Source organism: Pelophylax lessonae (assembly GCF_965119305.1).
Source record: "Pelophylax lessonae genome assembly, chromosome: 10".
Taxonomy (NCBI): domain Eukaryota; kingdom Metazoa; phylum Chordata; class Amphibia; order Anura; family Ranidae; genus Pelophylax; species Pelophylax lessonae.
In genome coordinates this window covers 50449990-50476712 of record NC_138777.1, presented here as the reverse complement: position 1 = coordinate 50476712, position 26723 = coordinate 50449990, and the positions used below count along the sequence as shown (strand labels likewise).

The following is a 26723-nucleotide window of genomic DNA, read 5'->3' as shown; positions in this document are numbered from 1 at the left end:
ATTTTTTGTGGGACTGGGACATTGCGGCGGACAGATCAGACCCCTAACTGACATTTTTGACACTTTTGGGGGTACCAGTGACATTACTACAGTAATCAGTGCTAAAAATATGAACTGTTACTGTAATAATGACACTGGCAGGGAAGGGGTTAACCTTGTGGGTGATCAAGGGGTTAAATGTGAGCCTAGGGGAGTGATTCTAACTGTGGGGTGGGAGGTGGCATGACTTCTGAAATGACCATAGAGACATGTGATCCTATATAGAAGGATCACATGGGCTCTATGACCATTCCAGGGAGAAGAACGGTCGGCTGTGTTTACAACAGCTGACCGTTCTTCTCTCTCAGAAGGGAGCAATTGCGGGTGTCAGGCGGCAATCAGAGCCGCCTGACACACGCATCGGCTTCCCCGCTGACGATCGCTCGCCCCCTAGCTGCCACCAAGTGAGCAAAGTATCCATAAATTGCTTTGGCTGTACGAGCCACCCTGCCCACGTATATATAAAGTATATATAGTAAGCGGTCGGCAAATGGTTAAATAAGTGATGTTGCTCACAGCAACCAATCAAATGTCTATTTTCAGCTCTTACCAAAAACAAGAATGGATTTTGTATTCATTCAGCAGCAGTTTTTGATTTTCAAATGAGCATTGTTATGTAAATAATTAGGTTTAACAGAAAGACGTGTCTATTACGTTCAACCTCAAAATAAAAAAAATCTAAAAATAACAGAAGCCCTAATTTATCCAGGAAAAGACAAAAATAAAAAATATATAAAGCATGGTCCAATTTGCTTCAACAGGGAAAAAATTTCTTCCTGATCCCTAATGGCAATCGGATTAATTCATGGATCAACATTCTACTATGTATTTTTAGAAATGTAAGTAACCCTTTATATTTTGTTCACTGGTGATTAAACCTTTTTTTTCCTTTCAGTCTCAAGTGGTAATCTCATGTATTTAATGGAGACCTTACATATAACAATTTACAGCTAAATATATTATATGTTCCATTTATATATATTTGTATAAAATATATCATAATAACCTCTCTTGGTTACTTCTTCACAAGGTTCAATACATTAGGGTTAGCTGGCCCTTCTTTATATCTACCTAATTTAGCTGCCCCTCTCTGAAATAGAACTCCTTATTAAACACGTCATGCTAATACTTTATACCGGGAGAAAATGCTTGCTCTCAATTATGTCTATGTCTCTTTTGATACAAGTGGATTTCTTCTTAGAAGTTTGGCATTGCATACTAGTGTTAAGCCTATGATGTAAATCATATCCTACCTTGACTAAATGTTGCTTGAGTAGTATTACCCCTAAGCATAACTACATTATCCACATTAAGCCTATTTAACGACATAGTTGGCCAATCTTTCAGTGTGTCTAGGTTCGTGTGTAAACTGGAGACATCTTCTATGAATTTAGTATAAAAGAATAACCACGCTAGGCACAGAAATAAAAATATAAATGTGTAATAAACCTGCAGCTGTAGTGGGAGACACCAAAAAGCAAATGTAAAAGAAGAGCCGCGCTAAATTGATGTGTTGATCATAAATCAAACTTATAAAAAACAAAAGCAATGTGCTGTGTTAGAAATCATCCAATACCATGTAAAACTTCCCAGGAAGACGTCATCTATGATGAAACGCGTCGGAAAGGCGTGCTGATGTCACCATGTGATACCCGGAAGTCGAGCGGTGGCGTTCTGCTGAACGAGCTGAGAATAGCGCTATTGAATTCAACATAAATTACTGGGCTTTGGACCATTTAGTGTGGTGATTGGAGTACATCGCGGCTCCTTGCTGGATTGTATAGACCACCCAGAGAGAGGCACCACGCCACCTGCAGGATTCCATTGGTGTTTCCATCATTTGTTTGATGCCTATATTTCCCCTGGTTCTGGTAAGCGTTTAGTGTGCTTTTAGCATGTGGCACTAACTGTGGATATAGTCACAGAAATTGGTGGTGGATTATTTTTCCTGCACTTGGCACCCTACATTGGACTTTGCTGTTCTTTTTGGACATTATTTATTTATTTAATAATAGATTTTTGCTTGTTTTCTATGGAACATTCATCACTGATTGTTTAAGTTTTATACGGTATTGGATGATTTCTAACACAGCACATTGCTTTTGTTTTTTATAAGTTTGATTTATCATCAACACATCAATTTAGCGCGGCTCTTCTTTTACATCTTCTATGAATTTTATTACATGGTTTTGTGTCATCTCCAAACACTGAAATGTTACTTTGGATTCTAAACATTGTATCATTTGTAAAAAAAAAAAAAAAAACAGGGAAAAATGGTTCCAAAAATGAACATTGCAGTATAATAATTTAACGTAAAAGCAGTGGTGGTCAACTTGAAAATAAGGAGCCTCAAGTGTGGCCCCCGACACTTCCAGAGGTCTACACATTGCAGTGCAGTTTCTTGTGTTGAGGTGCATCATGTTAGGCAGCTTATTCAAATCTATTGGGATGCAACATACCTTAACTTATTTTTTTAAATTTTTGGGGTTAGTGGCAGTAATAATAACCCACAGCATTGATGTAAGTGGTGGTAATAACTAACAGGTTTAATGTCAGTGGCTGCAATAATAACACCCAGCATTGGTGTCAATGGTGGTAATACCTCCGCATTGATGTCAGCCCAGCATAGGTGCCAGTGACTGCAATAATAACCCCAGAATTGATGTCAGTGGTGGCACAAATAACCCCCAGCACTGATGTCAGTGACTGTAATAATAACCCCCAGCATTGGTGTTAGTGACAGTACTACTAGCCCCCCCCCGTCCCCAACATAGGTGGTCACTGACAGTGCTGTTAACTCCCCCTTGCACTAGTCCTTAGTGACAATGCTATTCAAACTCCCTGCATTGGTGGTCAGTGGCAGTATTTTTTAATCTCCTGCTAATTGCAGTATAATGTAACCCTCTCCCCTCATTGGTGGTCAGTGGTTGTAAAATGTAACCATCATCACTGGCGGTTAGTGGGTATTTTCCTGATCACATGCTCCCATGCCATCTCTATCTTTCCCCACCCTGCTGGAACTACACTTGTAGGGAGCTGACAGGTCACATGTTGGGTAATAGAGCCTTTGACTATTCAGAGTCAATTTATTGCCGCTCTATGGATGCAATCTTTAAGTTAGCTTCAGGGCCGTCTTTAATATTGATTGGACCCTGGGCAAACTTTTTGGCTCTCCCAAATCCACTTATCAACTATTTGCGAGCAGTGCGGGCTCAAGGGAAGCTGCCTTGGGCCCCATAACAATGACTGGGCCCAGGGCAGCTGCCCATTTTGCCCTGTGTTAAAGACAGCCCTGGTTAGCTTACTGTCTATGAACAAGTGACCCAGTTCAGACCTCCACAGATATAGTATTGTGCAAAAGTTTTAGGCAGAGGTGAAGAAATGCTGTACATTAAGAATGCTTAAGGCCCTGTTCACACCTGAGCATTTTCAACTCATAAAACACTCGTCTCCGAAGTTCCAAAATGCCCAAGAAGCAAAATCATATAAATTTCAATGGCCCCTGTTTACATATGATCGTTGTGTCGCCTGAAGCAAAATGCCTGAAGCTCAAAAAAGTACATGAGCTTTATTTGTTTTGGCAGATTACAAGCGTTTTTGGTCAGATGTTAATGCCTGCCTCCAAACAACTGCAAAAAATGCCTGGAAAAAACGCGTGAACAACGCCGAAAAAAGGCCTGAAAAATGCCCAAAAAAACGTCTGGAAACGATATGCTCAGGTGTGAATTGAGCCTTAAGAAATAGAAGTGTTAATAGTTAATTTTTATTAACAAAATGGAAAGTAAATGAACAGAAGAGAAATCTAAAACAAAACAATATTTGGTTTGGCCACCCTTTGCCTTCAAAACACCATTGATCCTGACAAAATCTCCAACTCCATTTGCAGTAATGCAGCCTCAAACTTGCAAGGAACCTCCACTATGCTTCATTGTTACCTGCAGACTCATTATTGAACCATTCTCCAGCCCTTCGAGAACAAAATGCCTCCTGATATAACCAAGTATTTCAAATTTTGACTCATCCAGACCACCCGCTGCCGTTTTTCTGCATCCCAGTTCTTATGTTTTTGTGCACAGTTGAGTCGCTTAGCCTTGTTTCTACGTCGGATGTATGGCTTTTTGGCCGCATTTCTTCCATAAAGACCACTTCTGGCCAGACTAAATGAGTGTAACTGGGCCCCAGTGTGCTGATAGCACTGCTGGACATCTTCCAATGTTGAAGGGAAGAGGGCTTGATGTGTCTTTCATCTGCATTAAAGTGGTTGTAAACCCTCTCATATACCCAGTGAGGTGAATAGCCTCTCAACTCACAACTTCTCAGAAGTGACTCATGCTGATAAAAGAGGAATGAAGCACCAGAGTAACAACACTTAGAGGTTTTAAGCGAGATAAGTAAACACGACAGATATATGTGCTTTGTTCAGATTTCACAACTGAGGTTTACAGCCACTTTAAGTTCTGTTAGCCGACCACTGCGTCTACGGTTCTCAACTTTGCCCAATCAATGGTGTCCTCAATGCTGAGAAATACAGGCAGATATTTATCCATCATACCATACCATCAGGGATGTGTGTGTTCAGCCCAAAATGTATTCTGCAGCAGAACAACGACCCTAAACATACAGCCAATGTCATTAAGAACTATCTTCAGTGTAAAGAAGACTAAGGAGTCCTGGAAGTGATGGTTTTGCCCCCACAGAGCCCTGATCTCAACATCATTGAGTCTGTCTGGGATTACATGAAGAGGCAGCCTACATCCTCAGAAGATCTGTGGTTAGTTCTCCAAGATGTTTGTAACAACCTACCAGTCGGTTTCCTTTACTAACTGTGTGCAAGTGTACCTAGAAGAACTGAGACTGGTTTTGAAGTCAAAGGGTAGTCACACCAAATATTGACTTGATTTGGATTTTTTTTTGTTCACTCACTTTGCATTTTGTAAGTTGATAAAAATAAGCAATTAAAATATATATTTTGAAAGCATCCTTACTTTACAGCTTCACACCTGCATAAAAATATTGCACAGTACTTGTACATCACCACTCCAGACCTGCGTCTGGGGCAATCTCCATGGTCATCTAGGGTGCTCACTCGAAAAGCCTGGGAGCCGCATATTAAAGATCTCTTCTTAATAAGTGCACTTTATTGCGCTATCCATAATATAGCTGCTTCCATGATGTCCCTGCCCAAAGATCACCTTGCCTAAACGCATTTCCTTGTGATCAAGCCATTTTAGTGAAACACTGTAAGGCAAGGGGATCCTTGGGCAGGGACTTCATGGAAGCAGCTATATTATGGATGGTTCAATAAAGAACACTTAGAAGGAAGAGAGCTTTGGTGTGCAGCTCAAAATCATCTCTATCTTCCAAAAGTGGTCCTGTTACTGTTTAAAATATTAAATAATAAAACTCTGCAAACAAATAGAATAATACTCAGCTGTCCTGCTACTTGTCCTTCAGGTTCTTACCAAAAACTACAACCTCCATTGGAACCTACTCTAAATTACTTAGTTAGAATGGGTTTTTTGACCAGGAATATAGAATTGTTAAAACTTTAAACGGTAAAATGGTTCAATTGTTCATCCATGCGTATCAATAATTATTGCGTTAAGAGTACACAAATGATTTACCTTTCTTCCAATTTAAGTGTTGTTGGACACAGTCTGTATGATAACTTTTTTTTGCCTGTATAAATTATCTAGAAAACAAAAATTATGGAAAAAAACACACACACACTTCCTGTTGTGTTAGATGCTTGGTCCCTTGCTGCCTTCTATGGTTCCATCCGCTACCCCTCTTCGTCATCACTGCATCCAGGGCTGGCAGATGGAGTCACATAGAAACATAGAATGTGTCGGCAGATAAGAACCATTTGGCCCATCTAGTCTGCCCAATATATCTGAATCCTTTGAATAGTCCCTGGCCCTATCTTATATGAAGGATAGCCTTATGCCTATCCCATGCATGCTTAAACTCCTTCACTGTATTTGCAGCTACCACTTCTGCAGGAAGGTTATTCCATGCATCCACTACTCTCTCAGTAAAGTAATACTTCCTCATATTACTTTTAAACCTTTGCCCCTCTAATTTAAAACTGTGTCCTCTTGTGGTAGTTTTTCTTCTTTTAAATATGCTCTCCTCCTTTACCGAGTTGATTCCCTTTATGTATTTAAAAGTTTCTATCATATCCCCTGTCTCTTCTTTCTTCCAAGCTATACATGTTAAGGTCCTTTAACCTTTCCTGGTAAGTTTTTTCTTGCAATCCATGTACTAGTTTAGTAGCTCTTCTCTGAACTCTCTCTAGAGTATCTATATCCTTCTGGAGATATGGCCTCCAGTACTGCGCACAATACTCCAAGTGAGGTCTCACCAGTGTTCTGTACAGCGGCATAAGCACTTCTCTCTTTCTACTGCTTATACCTCTCCCTATACATCCAAGCATTCTGCTGGCATTTCGTCTCTATTACATTGTCTTCCCACCTTTAAGTCTTCTGAAATAATTACTCCTAAATCCCTTTCCTCAGATACTGAGGTCAGGACTGTGTCAAATATTCTATATTCTGCCCTTGGGTTTTTACGCCCCAGGTGCATTATCTTGCACTTATCCACATTAAATTTCAGTTGCCAGAGTTCTGACCATTCTTCTAGTTTTCCTAAATCCTTTTCCATTTGGCGCTTCCCTCCAGGAACATCAACCCTGTTACATATCTTTGTGTCATCAGCAAAAAGACAAACCTTACCATCGAGGCCTTTTGCAATATCACTTATGAAGATATTAAACGAAATTGGTCCCAGTACAGATCCCTGAGGTACCCCACTGGTAACATGACCTTGTTCTGAATGTTCTCCATTGACTACAACCCTCTGTTGTCTGTCACTCAGCTACTGCCTAATCCACTTAACAATATGGGAGTCCATGCTCAATGACTGCAGTTTATTGATAAGTCTTCTATGTGGGACAGTGTCAAAAGCCTTACAAAAATCTAGATATGCAATGTCTACTGCACCTCCACCGTCTATTATTTTAGTCTCCCAGTCAAAAAAATCTATAAGATTTGTTTGACATGATCTCCCTGAAGTAAACCCATGTTGTTTTTCATCTTGCAATCCATGGGATTTAAGATGTTCCACAATCCTATCCTTTAATAGGGTTTCCGTTAATTTGCCTACTATTGATGTCAGACTCACTGGTCTATAGTTGCTCGATTCCTCCCTACTACCTTTCTTGTGAATGGGCACGACATTTGCCAATTTCCAATCTTCCGGGACGACTCCTGTTACTAATGATTGGTTAAATAAATCTGTTAATGGTTTTGCCAGCTCACCACTAAGCTCTTTTAATAATTTTGGGTGTATCTCATCAGGACCCTGTGACTTATTTGTCTTCACTTTAGACAGCAATCTTAGAATGTCTTCCTCTGTAAAGACACATGCATCAAACGATTCATTAGTAATCCTTTCAAGTGGAGGTCCTTCTCCTTCTTTTTCTTCTGTAAAAACTGAACAGAAGTATTCATTAAGGCAGTCGGCTAGCCCTTTATTCTCTTCTACATACCTTCCGTCCTTTGTTTTTAATTTAGTTATTCCTTGTTTTAATTTCCTTTTTTCATTTATATATCTGAAGAATGTCTTATCCCCCTTTTTCATAGACTGAGCTAGTTTTTCTTCTGCCTGCGCTTTAGAAGTTCTTATAACTTGCTTGGCCTCTTTCTGCCTAATCTTGTAGATTTCCTTATCTTCATTGCTCTGGGGTTTTTTACTTTTTATTTTTAATGATTTGGGCCACTTCTGCTGAGTACCACAGTGGTCTCTTCCTTTTTTTGCTTTTACTGACAAGTCTAATGCAATTTTCTGTTGCCTTCAATAATGCACCTTTTAAGTAGTCCCATTTCTCCTGGACTCCATGTAATCCGTTCCAGTCTGATAAGGACTCATTTATGACTAATTTCATTTTTGAAAAGTCTGTCACAATGAATAGTAAAGGAACCAGGATCCCCCAAACCTGGAATTGTTGGAAGTGAACATTTTTCTGAAAGCCATAACCCTTGAACACAGTGCAGATCTAAAGAACAAACAGGGGTGGCAGATGAGAATTAATGCTTCTAATTTGCAGGTTTTGTGAGGAACTGTGTCAAAGGTTTTTGCAAAGTCCAGGAATGACTCATCTGCAGCCTAATTTCTGTAAAAAAAGAAAATGTGTGTGTTTTTTTTTTTTTAATAAAACCCATTCTAGTTGTCACTTAAAATATTGGTGGATTTTTAAAGATTTGCAGTAATAAAACAAAACAGATACACATTCTAAAGCCAGTACTAGGGCCGTATCCTTTTTTTCAGTGGATCACAGGATTGCAGTTCGTTCAGCACACCCGTGACCTGTTTTTAGCAGATATCGGGCTAAAGCCTGCTGTCAGCCAACATCACAGAGCCAATCCAGGCTCGAGAAAGATCGGAACCATATAGTCGGGATACGCCAACATGCCTGGACCAGGACCTGGCTCACTCAGCCTCTCATCAAGCCGCTAGGAGCCTTAGTCGGCCACTCCCATCTCCTCCACAGCCTGACTCTCCAGTGAGCAAAGGGGGGGGGGGCAGAACAAAGAGTTGGCGGCTAACAGTCACCAGCTCTCTACTCAGGAAGCATTGAGTGACCGGCAGTGTTTAATCTCTCTGTTCTCACCTTTAGAGCCAGTGGGGGGGACAGGTGCAGCATCAGATGAATGCTGCATTCACCTATGTAAATATAGTTCTTAAAAAAAAAAAAAAAAAAACAATTCCCATACTTCTCTTTTAATTACCAAGTACTGAAGTTGAGAGGAATATCAGAGTCAATTAATGCCCCATACATGTGGGTACTGATAGGGTGCTCCTAGTGTGCATTGATTATCTGTCCTGGTCACCCCTTCGAGGAGGAGCTGCTGATCGGCTCTCCTCGGCACACACTCAATGACAGTGTGAGGTGAGGAGTGCCGCTAAAAGACACTTCCGCATTTACATGTGACTGCCTGTGATTGGACACAGCTGATCACATGGGTACAGAGCCGCATCATTGGCTCTTTACCAAAATCTGGGTCGTGCCGTGTCATAGAAACACGGCGCAGCAGCGATCGTCATATGATTTCTTCCCAGAATGAGAGCTGCACTGCTCCACCGTCATTTGGTCATTTGACGGTGGGCGGGTGGTAAGTGGTTAAAGGAGTTGTAAAGTCAGACGGTTTTTTACCCTAATGCATTCTATGCATTAAGATAAAAAACCTTCTGTGTGCAGCAGCCCCCCTAACACTTACCTGAGATCCCTTTCTGTCCGGGGATGTCCTCGAGCTTCTCAGCCATCCCATTGTAGTGCATGCAGGCACAGCCTACATGAGAGGGGCGACTTTGCTATGATTTCAGGAGCAGTGCAGCATTGTTGCCACACCACCACAAGAAATTTCATTAGGTGGACTTCACTGGAGGATCAACAGGTATTTGGGTGGCTTTGCAGGGGGACCAAGAGAAAACTATAAGTGCAGATACACTTTAAAAAATAATTTTACTGTAAACCCCTTTGCTAAGTGAACACAAGAATTGGGTTAGGAATTTTCTTCACTGCTCTGTGCATTCCACTAACTTATACGTAGGCTATAGCACCTTTAAGCGTTGATGCTGTAGTTCCTGTTGAGCTGAATGCCTTTGTAAGGCAACCCTTATTTGGCATAATACTAAAGCACTGACTGACTGTTGACATCAGAAAGTTTCTGACAGCAGACAGGTACTGGTCCATTTCCCTGCATATCATAAGGTAATTTGCCCTGAATGATGTGTTGATTCAGCCTCTTTGCTTTAGTTTACCAACCCTGATGAAATGGGCTCTTTAACTTAGAAATGTATCAGCCTTTATTTAAAAAAAAAAAAAAAAAACAGAGTGGACTTGAAGTGTTTCTAAACTCACAACAGTAAAATCAGTCTGTATATGCATGCTTGTTATACTCACTCTGGAACCTAAGGAGTTATTCCTCTGCATTGTGTTAAAAGGCTGTTTGATCTCATCTTCTCTGATCCTCCCCTTTTTCCACTGCCCCCAAACCATCTCCTGATAGAACAGAGCCTTGGGGGCACTCTTCACATGCTCAATTTGGCGTGTATTGCTAGAGAGTTTTTTTTTTTTGGTTCTTGGGAGATGGAATGTGATCAGCACAGGGCCAATCGGCACTGTCCAGACAGAGGGTCAAGGGTCTTGCAGCCTCATAGGTCAATCAAAGGAGGATGAAAACTCCTCCTACTAGCTTTAACCAGACACTGATAGAAGTCATAATACTGCTATATATTGCTGATAAGAAAAGGTATTTAGCAGTTTATATTTACTAAAATAATTGCATTTCCATGTTCTGTGTACTGTGGCGGACCAGATATATTGAATGCAGGGTCCTGGGTTTAGTAACACTTTAAATTTGTACCTACCTACACCATGGCATCCCATACATCAATAGCGTTTGCATTTTCTTCTCGGTGGTCTTTATTGAAGGACATTCTGACTTCTCATTGATTGAGTGTATACTGAGTGTATACAGTATACTGAGCGTATACTGAGGTATTCTCAGAAAGAAACCAAGGAAAAAAAAAAAATCATAGGGACTGTGAAGAACAGAATCGATAATGTAATGCTATTTAATTAAATCACAGTTACAAACTGAAAACCATCATACAACATCACACAGGAAAGGCTCACATTTGTTCCTTCAATGAATGTATACTATTATAGTATTGACTGCATTTTTCACAGAGCGAGCAGTGATTATCACTGTCTCACCAGCCCCTTGTCCATAAACCTAATATGCCAGTTCATTACCACCTTGAGTGAGATTTACAAGTCCAGCACAACCTTAAAGAACAACTTCAAAAATACTGTAGCTAATGACTTAAAAAAAGGTACTTACCAGTGCTTGAGGGTCTAGTGCTGATTTTCTGCAATCAGTTTTTCTAATCACTGTGGGTCCCCGGCACCTCCAGTTTAGATATAGGAGCCAACTGTGTCTTCCTGAGGAATCATGGCTGGCTCCCTACTGCACATGCACAGTATGAGGTGGTGCTGTGGGACTGCTGCTGCCGGAAATGGGGGGGGGGGGGGGGGGTTGCATGTGCAGGAAGCATGCCTAGGTGCACAGTATTGTTGTCAAGGCAAGGAAGTGGGAGTAGGTACCTGTAAAAAAATGTCAAAAGTTTTGGGGTATGGGGTAGGGAGTTGCGTGAAGCTCCACTTTAAATTTGTTCTTCTAACAGTAAAGGGAACATGATCAAATAATTATTTATATAACATTTTTAGTGAATAATGTATAAATATTACCCATGCTGTGTTCTGGAGTGAACAGCCTGACCTGTTCACTGCATGCTGCTAACTGCAGGTCAGCTATTTTATGATGGTCCAAAGTTGAGTCCTGTCTATACTGATTTGCAGAGATGTATAGTAACTAAGTAGAACTACTTCACTACTGTACTTAAGTACCGAAAGGCGGTATCTGTACTTTCCTGGAGTAGAATTTTTTTCTCCTACTTCCACTTTTACTTCACTACATTTTTTCGATGATTTCAATACTTCTACTCCGATATTTTTTTTTTTTTTGTGCTGCATAGTTACTCATTACTATTATAAAAATTACCACTGCCAGAACAGTAGATGGCAGGTTTCATGAAGCTCAATACATGTGTATTTTCAGTGCATACGAAAATAAATCCTACTGTATGTATAATTAAAAGCTGCATTTGAAATAATAAAAAACAATATGATGTTCAAACTTTTGACTTCTTTCTTTAATAACTACATAACACAGTACTTGTACTTTTACTTTCAGTACTTGAGTAGCAAATTTTGTTTCAAAACTACTGGTACTTTTACTTTCACTACTTGAGTAGCAAATTTTTTAAAAAAACTACTTGCAATACTTAAGTACAAAAAATGTTGAATACTTTAGAACTTCTACTCAAGTCACTTTTTGATCGAGCACTTCCACTTCTACTCAAGTCACTTTTTGATCGAGCACTTGTACTTTTACTCAAGTATGGGTTTCGAGTACTTTATACAACTCTGCTGATCTGTAAAGTTTTGAAGTCTGGGAATTCAGTGGTTGCAAGGGAACCCAAGCTGGAGAGATGGAGGATCTGTTCTCAGATATGCCAATCTACAGTTCTGGCTATACTGATCTGATCTTAGTGGAGAAAGAGAAATCACGAAGGAACTGCTCCCAGATGTACCAGTCCGTAGGAAACCGTTTCAGCTGATCCTCCTGTGCTTTCTCTCTTCCTTGGGAGGTCTCAGTTCTGATAAAACCAGAAGTAGTGGATGTACAATTATGGTTGTAGCAGTCAGCAACTTTCTGGTGATGTGCATGGTAAAGGGACCACTACAAATATTTTCCTAGCCCTGTGCGGTGGTTATTTGCCCAAATATGGCAGCTTCCAAATGCACTACCAAGCAGGAAATGGGTAGAATGAGTGAATCATACTGTGGCAATTGTTACCAACTTACTAGAACACTGCACGCTACAGAAGCCACTGCAAACTATTTATTGTGCAGTCAGCTAATTCAAATAGATTAACCTAGAAAATTGGAAAGAAAAACATTTTACTTAATTATTTATTATTACCAGAAATCTGTCTCCCTCTTTGTAAAGCAAAGAAACATTTTCCCTGGTTGTGGGACTTTTTAGGCACTGATTTAAAGAAGTTGAATGTAAACAACAAAATATTTAATGAAAATACAATTTATTAGAAAAAATTACATGGGTTAAAAGAATGGCAAGCTAATACAATACATAAAATCCGCAGGCAGAAAAGTGTCCACTAGACCCCAGGGTATAGACCCAACGCGTTTCAAAGTCACAATTATAACTCCTTCTTCAAATATGAGAGCTCCAGAATCAAGGGCGGACACATTTGTACAGACTGAGTAACTTAACAAGTGCTCTCTGTGATTTAAGGGTCCATTGACATGAGGTGTCAGTCAGGCGGCAGGTGCCTAAAGTGACATTAAAAGTGAGATCTTTGTTTTCCAAAAATAATCCATATACTGTACATCTACTACTTGATGGCCCTGTAATCTATTTTTCATTAAATAATTTCTTACTGTTTTTTTTTTTTTTTTGCCTCCATGTAATATCCTCTGTAAGCTCCCAAACCTATGTTTTTCCCTCTAACTTCCATTTGTTTGAGATGAGCGGTGCACATTAGTTGTGGTCATGTGCACTGCTCTATGCACAGTACACATTCCATAGTCCATCTCAGAAACAAGCAAGAGAGGGTGGCTACTTTCCTTACATACATTGGGACCATTTAGAAAGGTAGCTGCCCAATATCAGGAAGTTGGATCACAGCTGAAAAACAAAGAAATCTAGAGAAGGCTCAGAGCAATAGAAGGTCGTTTTTAAAGTGATACTAAAGAATTTTTTTTTTAAATAACAAACCTGTTACACTTACCTGCTCTGTGCAATGGGTTGCACAGAGCATCCCGGATCCTCCTCTTCTTGGGTCCCCTGCTGGCGCTCTGGGCTTCTCCCCCCTGCTAAGTGCCCCCATAGCAAGCTGCTTGTCCATGGATAACCAGAATGGGGCTCAGCCTTGCCCCTGCTCCCCCTTACTGGCTGTGATTAAGTCTGAGCCAATAAGAAGGGAGAGACCTGGGAGAGCAGCTGCTCTCATGCACATCGCTTGATCGAAATGGTGCTCAAGCAAGTATTAGGGGTGCTGGGTTGGGAGCTACACACAGAAGGTTTTTTTTACCTTAATTTATAGAATGTATGAAGGTAGAGAAAGCCTTCAACCTTTAGAACCATTTAAAGGTAATACATACTTGAATAGATGTTTTTCTTTTTGAACCAGAGTTTAGTGTCACCTTATGACACCCTCCTACTATAATGAAGACCTTAGCCCCTACTCACTTCTAGGACAGGTAAGAAGCAAGAGCCATTCTTCATGGTGCACATATCGTAGTCCTGAATGGAAATATTCAAGTGGTGTCATGCATCAAGCTCCTTCTTCACTTTCTGCTTAATGGGTACTGAGACAAGCATTATAGTTCTTCCATTCTTCATCTTGATGCCATCGTGGACAGAGAATGAAGGAAATGTTTGCTGTCTAACCCCAAGGCCATGTTATGGACTATGAGAGAGGGCAGGACCTCAGAAAAAGGCTAATAAGTGTTTATACTTGGGCATTCTTAAAATGAAGCAACAAATATATTTGCCAGCACACCACCGATCTTAAAGTGGAGTTCCACCCTAAATTGATTCTTACCTCCATCTTCTCGCTCCGGGTCACCTGAAAAACAAATGGATAATCGCGATTTTTTTTTTTTTTTTTTTTTACTTACCTTGTAGAGAAAATATACTTACCTTACTTCCTCCTTCCTCCCCTCGGCGGCCACGGTGATTCGTCACTTCCTGGCTTTTGCAATGATTCCTGGGAGCTGAACGTCATCGCTCCCAGGAATCAATGCGCCTGCACCGGCCCCGACGTCAGTTCCGGTGCGCGCGCGTCATTCCCTTCTAAACATCTTCTGGGCATGCCCAGAAGCTGTGGAGGGATGACGCGTGCGCACCGGAAGTGACGGCGGGGCCGGTGCAGTGCATCGTGGGACCGAAGAAGAAGGAAGAGGACGTGGAAGAGGATCGCGCTGGCTTCAAGCTGCCCACACCTGAGATGGCAGCGCTGGAGAATACTTTTTCAAGGTAAGTATTTCTCCTAAAAGGTAAGTGCAACCCGGGACAGATCAGAGGCTAGCCATTGTGGAATGTACTAGCCCTGACTGTCCCGGGGGTATTTTTATTAAAAAAAGTATCCCCTGGGTGGAACTCCGCTTTAAGTCCAAATGTTTTTTTTTATATAAAATAATAAAACACTGTTGGGACTTAGGACCCGTGGTGTGCTGGCAAATATATTCATTGTGGCTTTCATTATCCTGTCTCCAGCTGGTGGTTGCTACAGCACCCAGTGTCCTAGAGTTTTCCCCAGGAACGTGTGCGATGGGAATAGAGATTATTTCTTAGAATGGAGGGCCCAAAAACTGTTTTCACATTGTGGCCCTTTGTTGACTATGTCTGCCACTGTCCAGCATACGCCCCTACACAGAAAATTTAATGAATGTGTGGACCAGACAATAGCAACGTCAATATTGTTATGCAAGTATATTAACTTGAAATTTGGATATTATTTACAAATGGTGTTTTTCTAATGTCTTCATAATGTTCAGTCTACAGACATAATATCGGCATTCAAACTTTCTATTTAGAGATTATTATTTTTTTTTTTTTATGCAGACAGGTCACTTTTTCTATTGCCACTGGTTTCCTTTTCTATATATTTCAATTACTTCCACATGGACAGCCCCTATGATTGAGCATGTTTGTTAAACTATACAATGTGCTAACCCCAAGACTACAGTGTTATAAAGAAAAGTACAATAACCTAGCTCCTGGCAACCCGGATTTCTGCACTTGCTGGGGCTGTTGAATGGAAAGGTCTTGAAGTGAAGATATAAATAAAAGCCTGTCCCTGGTCTCGAGAGATCTCAGAGCTATTCTAGCATTGAGAACAAGTAGAGGATGACTGCCGACTGTCACTGTATGTTAAATATCTCCACTCGCAGCTTGCCAGTCATGCCAACTTCACTATTCCTTAAAGATTTAGCCTGTAAATCATACAAATATTCATATATTTATCATTCAACTGCAGCTGCTTGTTAGAATTTTGTTCTACGGTCAGACTATGTTTAGAGAAAGAGGTACACTTGTGGTACACATATAGGGGCTCTGTGTTCACTAGGGAGCCAGAGTTGACGATCGGGTCATTTTGCTATGCCATGTGTTTTCATTTCTTTCATTTTCTGAAGATTGCTTTAGAGAGAACTCACAATTTTCTCATATTTTCTTTAAAAGTCAATATCAGAACAATGGCGGCCTTGAACTGAAAATTGTTTTTACCAGCTATTCTAAACATCTTTCACTGTGTATATTGAAATGCCCTAGATAGGAAACCATGTAAAATTGCATCAGCTGCATGCAATGTAATCATGTCAATCTCTGTATAACTTGTTTACATAGATTGTGACTGAGCTTATTCAGTAAAATGGTGCAAGGTGCAAAGTGAAGTAAAATTAGCCCAAGGATATCATCTGGTATCTTGCACTAACCTGATTTAGTAAAATAAATTCTGATTGTTGTGTTTTTGTTAATAGGATTTTGGTATACAGTATATATATAGTTTTTCTGAAGAACAGAGCAGATTGGCAAGAACAAGCCCAAAAACCCCCACTCCCAAACCCTAAACTTGTCCATTTAGTTAAGCATGGTGTGCAGATTGGTATCAAGGGTAGAGGTTTTAGGGATGCAGTCCATTCACCAACAGTTATTTCATTACTTTCTTTGCCCACCTTTAATTAAAAGTAAAGTTCTTTACACTCAGATATCTTGATCAGTGAGTTCTGCATAACACAGTGTTTAACAAAAAATATAACCTATTAGCTATAAAGCAGCTCAACTCCTATCACACCAAATCCCAGCTTAAAGGGGTTGTAAAGGCTCAAGGTTTTTTAACTTCAAACAATCTATGCATGAAAGTAAAAAAACTTCTGTGTGCCTCATCGCGTTTCAGTAATGTGCACAAAAGCCTCGACTCTCCGGGGACTCTCCCTCCTCATTGGCAGGAGCCATTGCTGTCAATCTCAGCCAGTGAGCCAATGAGGAGATAGAGGGGGTGGGGCTGGGCTGCAGCTCTGTCTGTGCATGGACATGCAGAGCAGCAACTCAGAAACGAGCCTACTTGGTTGCCCCTATAGCAAGCTGCTTGCTCTGGTTGCAGGAGGCAGGGAGGAGGGGCAAGGAGTACCAGTCAGGGACCTCAGAAGAGGAGGATTGGGGCTCTCTGTGCAAAACCATTGTACAGAGCAGGTGAATATGACATGTTTGTTATTTTAAAAAAAATGCATTTAATATCACTTTAACAGAACAGAACTCTAGAAAACAACAGTGTTCACTTGCTGTTCCTGTAGCAACTGTATCTCCCAGTGTTAGCATAGTCAACATATGGCGCTTTTCCACTGCATGGAACCGAACGGTTTGGCACGCTTTTGTGCTTTTCCACTGCTGGTACCGCATGGTATAGTGTAGGAACGGTTCGGTACGGTACGGTATGGCGGCGCTTTTCCACTGCATGGAACCGAACGGTCCGGCTCTCAAAAACAGTACCTACTCGATTGTGGTTCCAAGAGGTACCATACCCGGTACCATATCCCACAATTCTTTGCATGCAGTCACTACTAGCCACCGATTGGTCAGAGAATCCCACCCACCCCGTTGTTATCCCACCCACTTAACTTTAGTACTACTTTAGTGGAAAAGCAAACCATACCGTACCGAACCGTTCCAACACCGTACCATGCGGTACCAGCAGTGGAAAAGCAAACCGGGCCAAGCAGGGCCAAGCAGGGCCGAGTAGATCCGAGCCGGTACTTGCAGTGGAAAAGTGCCAATAGACGGACACACACCCCTAGTCTGTCCGTGTACCTGCTTCTTCTTGGCAGCACCATGGTCTGCCAGGAGGGTAGAGCTGTGAGCTCTACTCAGTTCCCCTAACATAAGTCACACCTGCACAATCAGCATGGACCCAGGGACAAAGGCTTCATTCCACCCATGACTCTACAAAGCCTCCAGGTTTCAGCAACCATACCAGAATTTTTTAATTCTGGAGAATGCAGGAAGGTCAGGTTTCTCCTAATAGGACACATATTCTAGAGCCCCCCAACCAGCATAAGCGAAGAACTCTGGGTGACATCAAATTCTCTTTTTTTACCACATGTAGCTAAAAACAATGAAAATAGTACCACTCCATTGCCCCCCAAACCTGTGTCAGTTGGATCAGCATGTAAATAGACTGGTGCAAGACAGGCAGGACCGGCTTGACAGGCTTTAGTAGACTTAAACAAAATGGTGACCGTCTGTACACAGACACCAATTCCCTGTTGCATAAATGTGAATGAAATGGGTAGAAGATGGCTTCAGCTCCTGTTCTCCACCTGTAGAAACAGAACAAGGAGAACAGGAGCTGAAGCCATTTTTTACCCATCCCATTCACCTTTATGCAACAGGGAGTTGGTGTCTGTGTGCAGATAGCCATCAATTTGTTTACATCTACTAGAACCACTTTCACTATGACATAGCACATCCCTGTCACAATAGCTAATTAGTGAACATGCTTAAGACTAGGGATGGGCGAACGGTTCGCCCCGATCATGAGTTTGGGCCAAACATTTCCCTGTTCGGCTGTTTGCTGAAGACCCGGCTTGTTGCACAGTGCTGCACAGTGCCATTTTGCAAAGCTTTACCCAATCAGGGCACAGTGTAAGCTGGTAATTAAGGAGTGGGGCTGGGAAGCCGGCCGCGGTGTCCTTAACAACCGATGATGAGTCATCAGCTGTCAATGGGTTTTCCCGCTGACAGCTGAATAATCAAAAACGCCCTCCTGTGAAGGCCTCCCGCTGAATGCCTGCTCTGCGCTTTGAAATTTCTTATATAGGCCCAGCATGCAACCAGGGAGCAGAATGCTATGTGCAATGCTCAGTGCATTGCAGGTTGTTCACCAGGGCGAACGCCTGGTGAACACCCTGCAAATTTCGGTGTTCGGCGAAAGGTCGAACAGGCAAATGTTCAGCCCAAACTCATGCTCGTTCCGAACCGTTCGCCCATCCCTACCTTAGACCTATCCCATGCTTAATGGCCTTAGCTCATGTCCATTTGATAGGTTCAGTGGATGTATAGGCAGTTCAATTTCATGCTACAAATTTTATATTGAAAAATATATACTGTAGATGTATAGGCACTTCCGTCCTACACGGCCAATTGCTAAGGAATTTGGAACAGACATTTATTTTTTGTTAGGTGATCTTTTCATAAGACAAAGTTAAATTATGTAATTTAACCATTCTCTCACTTTTGGAGAAGTGGAGAGCATCTACCTTTCAGCATTTTCATTTTTTTTGCTATAAAAACATAATTGGAAATAAAGTAAGTTTTGCAGCTAGAGCTGCTTTTGAGGCTGAAGACTACATTATTGTATTTTCTGTTCAAGCTGGAGTTGGGTTTGAAATGTAGAGCTGTGTAGATTAATGAGACAGACTGGTTGAAAATATGACTTTGCCTGACTACTTAAAGAAATTTAGCTTTTTGGATACAGCACAAAACACATTAGTTATGTGTATCCCAATTCCTGCAGACTTTTTCTTCTGGTAAAAATTTTCCCTGCCGAGGTTCCTTCAGAGCCGCTGGATACTTTGAGTGGCGGTCTTCCTGCCATCTGTCTAGAATCTGTTGCTACTGAAAAAAGGAGAATTGCTCACCTGCCCCATTCTGCCCTCCTCACCATTCATGGAAGTCCCACAAATGATTGCATTCTGTGAATGGGCAGGAGAGCTCCTGTCATTCAACTACTCCCCCCCCTCTATTTGCACAACACAATGCATTTTTGGACAATAACAGTATGAGTTGTGTGAATGGCAGAGAGAACGCAAGGGGACAAGTGATGTCTTTTGGACCATAGACCAAGAAGTGTGTTATTTTACCACATCTAGGGATTGGTGATCTGCAATATATTGCATTTTTGTTTCTTGTGATTAGATTTATCTTGTGATATAGCTTTAATACACATTGTTTTTACTAAATCAGCTGACTCATAGATGTGCATTGTGAAAAGGAGCAATAACGCACAACCATGCCTATTTATTGAGAAAACATGCTGATAAATATATATACAGTTGTATATTTATTTAAAATCTACACATAAGACACACAGTTATAACATTAATACATATTGATAATAATTTTTACATCATACAAATCTCTTTTGCAGATTTATCTAAAAAAAAAAATTTCATAGTTGCGTATTTACATATATATAAATAAGTTGCGCTAAAGAGTGAAAACATATATTGATTGTATGTTGTAGAGTCCAAAATAAAGTCTGTATATAAGCAAACAGCACGTCTGATGAGATAACTGTGCAGGTACCGCTTACCGGAAACAAATAATATATAGACCCAAAGGAAAATTCAGGAAGTCCTCAGGAGATAGACGTCAATTGAACCTTGTATTCCTGGATGAATCTCCTCAGTGTTGGGTGATCATGTGGAATACAAAAAATACAAACGCCATAGCGTAAAACCACAAATAAATTAGATAAACACCCAAGTGATAGGAATGCCAGAAAGGTGCTGGGATAGTGATGGTGAGTGAATGTGAGGAACTCAGACACCTCTAGACCTGTGTAGATACTCCTTACCAGAGTAATAAAAAGTGATCAGCAAAGACAAAATCAGGAAAGCCTCCCCCGATAGGACTGCAGCTTACCAAAGGAAAAGATATAGTGAACATATAAATTCCAGCCGTGCCACCGAAGAGGGCTATCATATATATGCCCTTACCAGCTCCAAGTATTATAAGGCAGAGGGGTTCCAAGACCGACCAAAATACTTCCACTGGGGACACTGGTAGAGGCTCAGCATACAGATGAAGATGTCAACCGTAAAATATAAGAAGGCAGACCATAGCGTAAAACCCACGGACAATTTATTAAATGAAAAGGGCAAACACTTACAAACATCGAAGATCAAAATGCCGAAAAGGAGAGAGGTAAAGAGCCGCCGGCCGGATGGCTCCGCTCGCCCGTTCCTTCGTAAGACAATAGCGTAAAGGTGCATTAGCACGCCGTGATCTGACGCGTTTCATCAAAGATGATGTTCTCAAAGGTAAGGGCGGCGTGCTGACGCCACCTATAAATAGCCAAAGAAGCCGCCAAATCGATGACCGGAAGTTCCCTTGCCACCATGTTGATTATGGTGCTCCGGAACCGGAAGTGATTACACAACCCGGAACCAGTGAGTACTGAACTTTAGTCAAGATGTAAACATCATGTCATAGGATCCGGGATACCCTGAACCGGAAGTTATGTAAAGTACCCGGGTCTGGTAAATAGTAAAAAATAAACACCGTAATATGATACAGTATTAAGAACCAGAAAAACGGGACATAACTTAAGTTGATAAATTGGATGAGAATAGCGCTATTCCCTAACTTTAATTGTAATTAAGGTCATACAAATAAAATTTGTCATGGGTGACTGTTAATATACAAACAGGAAATTCCGGTGATGGATTTACACCAAAAAACAATTACTGAGTACAGCCATAAGACTCTACACAGTTGAGTGCTATAATAAACACCTTTCCATAAAAACATGAATCTATCAGATGTGCCTTGATAGATATTATACATATTCATAGTATATGACTAAATTTATTATCATTCTGAAGTATTGAATATTAAGATCAGTACCGTTCTATATGGGCCCATATTGAGAATGACATAACAAAGGTCAGGCCATAGTATAGATAAAATGAAAATAAAAATAAAAATGTAAATTATATTGTAATAAAATATAAATAAAATTAAATGAAATAGGGACCACAAGAAAATTGCACAAACCCCATCAGAAGGAAAACACCTATGAATTATCAATAAACGCATTCACCTCTGTGTCAACGTTCAACCCAAAAGGTGTATAAGTTTTGATCCTATAGATCCAGGACATCTCAAGACGAGAGATGCCTCTAGTTAAGGGTTCCCCCCTCCAGTGAGGTGTAAATTTGTCTATTCCAAGAAACAGGGTATTTTTTGGATTGCTATTATGGGCCTGTGCATAATGCTTAGAAACCGAATGTTTCGGAAAGGCCTTTCTAATATTGGCCACATGTTCATTGAGTCTAAAGTTCAATGGACGCTTGGTCCTGCCAAAATATTGGTAGCCACAAGGGCATTGAAGCATGTAGACAACTCCCTTAGTGGTACAGGATATAAAAGGCTCAATGTCATGTGTTTTACCCGTGCTATGGGAGGTGAAGGTTTTAGTATTACGCTTTTTCACAGCATTGAGGGAACAGATTTGACACCTATTGCATCTATAGTATCCTGTAAGTTGATTTAAAAAGGTGACTTTAGGTTTTGGAGGTTCGAGTACATTAGGGGCTAGCTGGTTTCTTAGAGACATTGCACCCTTAAAGATGACTCTAGGCTTATCAGGTAAGGTCGAACTCAGGACTGGGTCATTATTCAGAATGTGCCAGTGACGGCGAATTAGATTTTTAATGGCCATATGCTGGCTAGAGAAGGAGGTGATAAAGGGTGCAACAAATGTAGTAGATATAGTGTTAGTATTATCTACCCTCCGTGGTCTCAGGAGTTGAGCCCTATCCTGTTGTTGGACCTCCATGAGTGTTTCTTGGAGGAATTCATAATTGTACCCCTTTTCCAGAAATCTCTTGGTTAGAACCTCGGCCTGGGACAGGAATTCTTGATGATCGGAACAATTTCTCCTGATACGGAGGTATTGCCCCTTAGGTACCGCCCTTAGCCAGGGGTCATGATGGCAGCTGTCTACGGGAAGGTATGCATTCCTGTCCATGGCCTTAAAATAGGTAGATGTTGTGAACCGGTTGTCTCTGATGGATATAGTTATATCTAGAAAATGGATGGTAGATTGGCTACTTTCATAATTAAATTGTATGCCCCTCGAATTAGAATTCAACAACTCCATGAAGGCTGTTAAGTCCTGCTGATGACCATCCCAAAGGAGGAGGACGTCATCAATATACCTAGCCCACAACATCAGCTGTGGCCTTTGGTGAGCATAGATGACGTCCTCCTCCCACTGTGCCATAAACAGGTTGGCAAGGGATGGAGCGTATTTAGCCCCCATAGCCACACCCGTTATTTGACGGTAAAACCTCCCATCAAACCAGAAATAGTTATGATGGGTGGCATACTCAAGAAGTCTCATAATAAAAGAAATTTGTTGTAAGGGGATTTCGGAATCCCTTTCCAAAAACATCCTCACCGCATCTAGACCTAGGTGGTGTGGAATGACGGTATAGAGAGATGATACGTCTGCCGTTACCATCCAAAGATTGGCGGTGGGGGTCAAATCCGACAACAAATTAAGAATATGAGTCGTGTCCCTAACGTATGACGGAGTTTTCTGAACAAGAGGCTGCAGATAAGAGTCGATGTACTTCCCCACCCGGGACGTCACAGAGTCTATGCCACTGAAAATGGGACGACCCATTGTCAGTGGCATAGACTGCGTATTTACATAGTTAGTGAGGTCGAAAAAAGACATCCGTCCATCCAGTTTAACCTATGATTTGCGTGTGTGTTTGCTGTTAACCGTACATTGTATACCCCTGTATGTTGTGGTCTCTAAGGTGCCCATCTAATAGTTTTTTTAAACTATCGATGCTCCCTGCTGATACGACTGCTTGTGGAAGAGAATTCCACATCCTTACTGCTCTTACAGTGAAGAACCTCCCTACGTATTTTAAGGTTTTTCCTCTAGTTTTAGTGATTGGACACGTGTCTTATTGTATTCCCTTTCTCTGAATAGTTTGTTCCTTATGCTAGGGTCGCCAGTACAGTATTTTTACATTGATATCATATCCCCCCTCAATCGTCTCTTCTCCAGAGTGAATAAGTTCAGTGCTTGTAGTCTTTCCGCATAGCTAAAATCCTCCATTCCCCTAATTATTTTTGTTGCCCTTCTCTGGACTTTCTCCAGTTCCAGCACATCCTTCCTGAGGACCAGTGCCCAGAACTGGACAGCATACTCCAGATGTGGCCGGACCAGAGTCTTGTAGAGCGGGAGAATAATCTCTTTATTTCTGGAGTGAATCCCCTTTTTTATGCATACCAGTATTCTTTTGGCTTTGCTTGCAGCGGCTTGGCATTGCATGCCACTGCCAAGCCTGTTGTCTACCAGTACCCACAGGTCCTTTTCCATCCTAGACTCACCCAGAGGCTCCCCCCTAATGAGTAGCTTGCTTTCTGGTTTCTGACACCCAAGTGCATTTCTTTACATTTTTCAACATTAAACCTCATCTGCCATGTAGTTGCCCACCCCATTATTTTGTTCAGGTCCGCTTGATTAGAAGTCTATATGTTCTCTTTATGTAGGATAAGTCTGATGTCTTAGTGATGTATTCCTTACCTCTGCAGATTATAGATAGAACATTGGAAAAATAAAGCAGATGTTCTCGGGAGACGTAAGCATACCAAAGTAAATAGCAAGCACTGTGTATTATCATTGGAGCGATTATGGAAGATTGATTGGCAGATAATTATTCTTATTGACAGATATTTAATGTCATGGTTGTAGAGGTGGCCTTTACTGAATGGACTGACAGACAGTAATGGCACCTTTTTAAAGTATTGCTTCATGATCATTTAAAGATAAATTATTCCTTCAACCCTAGAAGCATTGCATGTAAGAAAGAAGATGTGATGGGGGTAGTACATCACCAAAATAAAGCAAATGGCTGGCGTACAGGTCTTCTAAAAGTTTATTTCTATCTGGCAATGCAAAAGCTGTATAACATTTGGATTTGGTAAACTGGTTGCATGTTCATACTTTAGCATAACTGTAGTATTTCCGGAATGACATTAGCAGTTCACTGATTCAGTTTCTTTGTTGCTTAAGAATTGCATTTTTGCCTGGCATAAGTAAAAATGTGCAGGCGAGCAAATGCGCTCTTAGGGTATTTTGTACTTCTTGCAAATTTACTAACGTATCTTAATTTTTTTTTCCTTTTCCTTGTCTTCTGGTCTGATCTTACCTTCCTTCTTCCCCTTCCCTCCCTCCCTTTCTCTTATTCTTTTGTTTCTTTCTCACCATAATTTCTTGCCTCCTTACTTACTCTCTATCACCCTCCTATTTTCTTCTTTCTTTCCATGCCTTCACTACTCCCTAATTTCTTCTCCTAATACTTTCCTTCTCTTTTTCATTCTTCTTTTCCTCTTCCTTTATTAACCTCCATGCATCCATCACTTTTTATTTTCTCATTTCCTCGTCTATCCCTACTATATTACTTCTTCCACTACTTTCCCTCCATGCTCCTTTCCATTCCTAATGTCTTCTTATTTTATTTCCCTCCATGCTTGTTTCCTTTCTCTCATACTTCACTCCTTCCTGCCCTTCTTTCTTTCTTTCTTTCTTTCTTTCTTTCTTTCTTTCTTTCTTTCTTTCTTTCTTTCTTTCTTTCTTTCTTTCTTTCTTTCTTTCTTTCTTTCTTTCTTTCTTTCTTTCTTTCTTTCTCTTTCTTTCTTTCTTTCTTTCTTTCTTTCTTTCTTTCTTTCTTTCTTTCTTTCTTTCTTTCTTTCTCTTTCTTTCTTTCTTTCTTTCTTTCTTTCTTGCTTTCTTGCTTTCTTGCTTTCCTTCTTCCTTTCTTTCTTGCCTCATATCCTTCCTTCCTCTATGCTTTTTTTCACTCATTTCCGTCCCTCTGTCCCTACTTCCCTCCCTCTTCTTTCTTATTCTTTCCTTAGTGGACTGCTCAAAATGCAGCAACTGGCAATGGGTCTTGCAATTCACTGAAGGGTCCACCATCTCCGTGAAAGATGCCATCAGAAGGCACAGTTTGAAATAGAAGCTTCCAGATGGAGCAATGCGTGAGCGCTGGCTTTTCAAGCTGTTTGCGTTTTTGTCACTCCAGAGAGGAAGAGTTGTCCGGATGCTACAAGAAATAACTTGGGATTGTTCATGAAAGTCATTGCACAGGAAATCGAGGGTGTAACCCATAACAGTCAATCACGTGTCCTTTTTCTAGCTGTGTTAAAACTATACATTCCAAAGGGGTTTTTAAATCTTACAGATTTTCTGCCTGTGCACTGGTTTTCATCATGAGGTCTGTCCACTCCAAACAGAAATTTCAATTGTGGATAAATACTGGCAGGTTGATTGACCTTCAAGCTTTTACTATCTCTGGGGAACTCCAGCAGGGTTCATCCACCGGCTGTGGCCAGTATGAGGTATCTCACCATGTCTGTAGAATTTTTCACATCAAAGAGAATAAATTGTGGCTGAAGCTGGAGGAAGATATTGAAGCTAGAGTCTCCAGGAGATACAAAAAGCAAGTGGGATATTCAGCCCACCACTATCCTCCCATAACATCATTATTATTTTTGGTGGACTGTCCCTTTAACATCCCAAGACATGTTATTTGTTACTTTGTTTCAATTCTTTCCAAGTTTTTCCTTTTTTGGCTCATGATAACATCACTAGTTTTGGAATGTTTTTCAATGGCATGCTGCTTAGATCCACATATATTCCCTGATCACACCATTCTGTATGGGCTGTGTTGGTTTGGTCTAATATTGGTTCATGCTCCATTTCTGATTACCTTACCTTCTTCACTTTCTTCTTTCCATATGTTCTGTTCTGTTTGATATTAAGTCATCCTGATGTCATTCATTCATCCCCTTGACTGCTTGCAGTGCCAGTAGAGGTAAACTTGCACAGTGCAGATATCCTGGCAGCCTTATCAGTGAGCTGTAATTGGTCAGCCAGGATTGGTTCAGTGGTTTGGACTGCAGGGGTCGGCAAACTTATGCCTTGTACACACGTCAGATAATCGTACAACTAATGGTTCGCATTTTGTTGCATGATACTAACATCGAATTCAACAATGCGTACTTAGCGTATGATTTTTTTCGTACGATTCTGGAAAAGCTTCCTGGTTACGTAGCTACGTTTCAGATGGTGCAAAACAAAAACAATGGCAGCCAGGCTTTTCCCAGGTTATTTTTGTGTTTCTGATCATGCTCGGTCTTTGTCTATAGATTTTTAGCGGA

At 40.9% G+C, this 26723-nt stretch overlaps 1 protein-coding gene across 3 annotated transcripts in view; it reads left to right on the top strand.

Moving 5' to 3' along the window:
- The window catches only part of SYT9 (synaptotagmin 9), a 304507-nt gene extending 278030 nt beyond the window's left edge, over positions 1-26477 (top strand). Inside the window, exons 7-8 of one of the 3 annotated variants that reach the window (XM_082270206.1) lie at positions 801-878; positions 25419-26477. In XM_082270206.1, the coding sequence (XP_082126332.1) occupies positions 801-878; positions 25419-25487 (147 nt within the window). In that variant the 3' untranslated portion in view covers positions 25488-26477. The remainder of the gene's footprint in view (positions 1-800; positions 879-25418) is intronic. The other 2 variants (XR_014225801.1, XM_082270207.1) reach the window with 2 other exon arrangements.
- Positions 26478-26723: the final 246 nt, after the last annotated feature.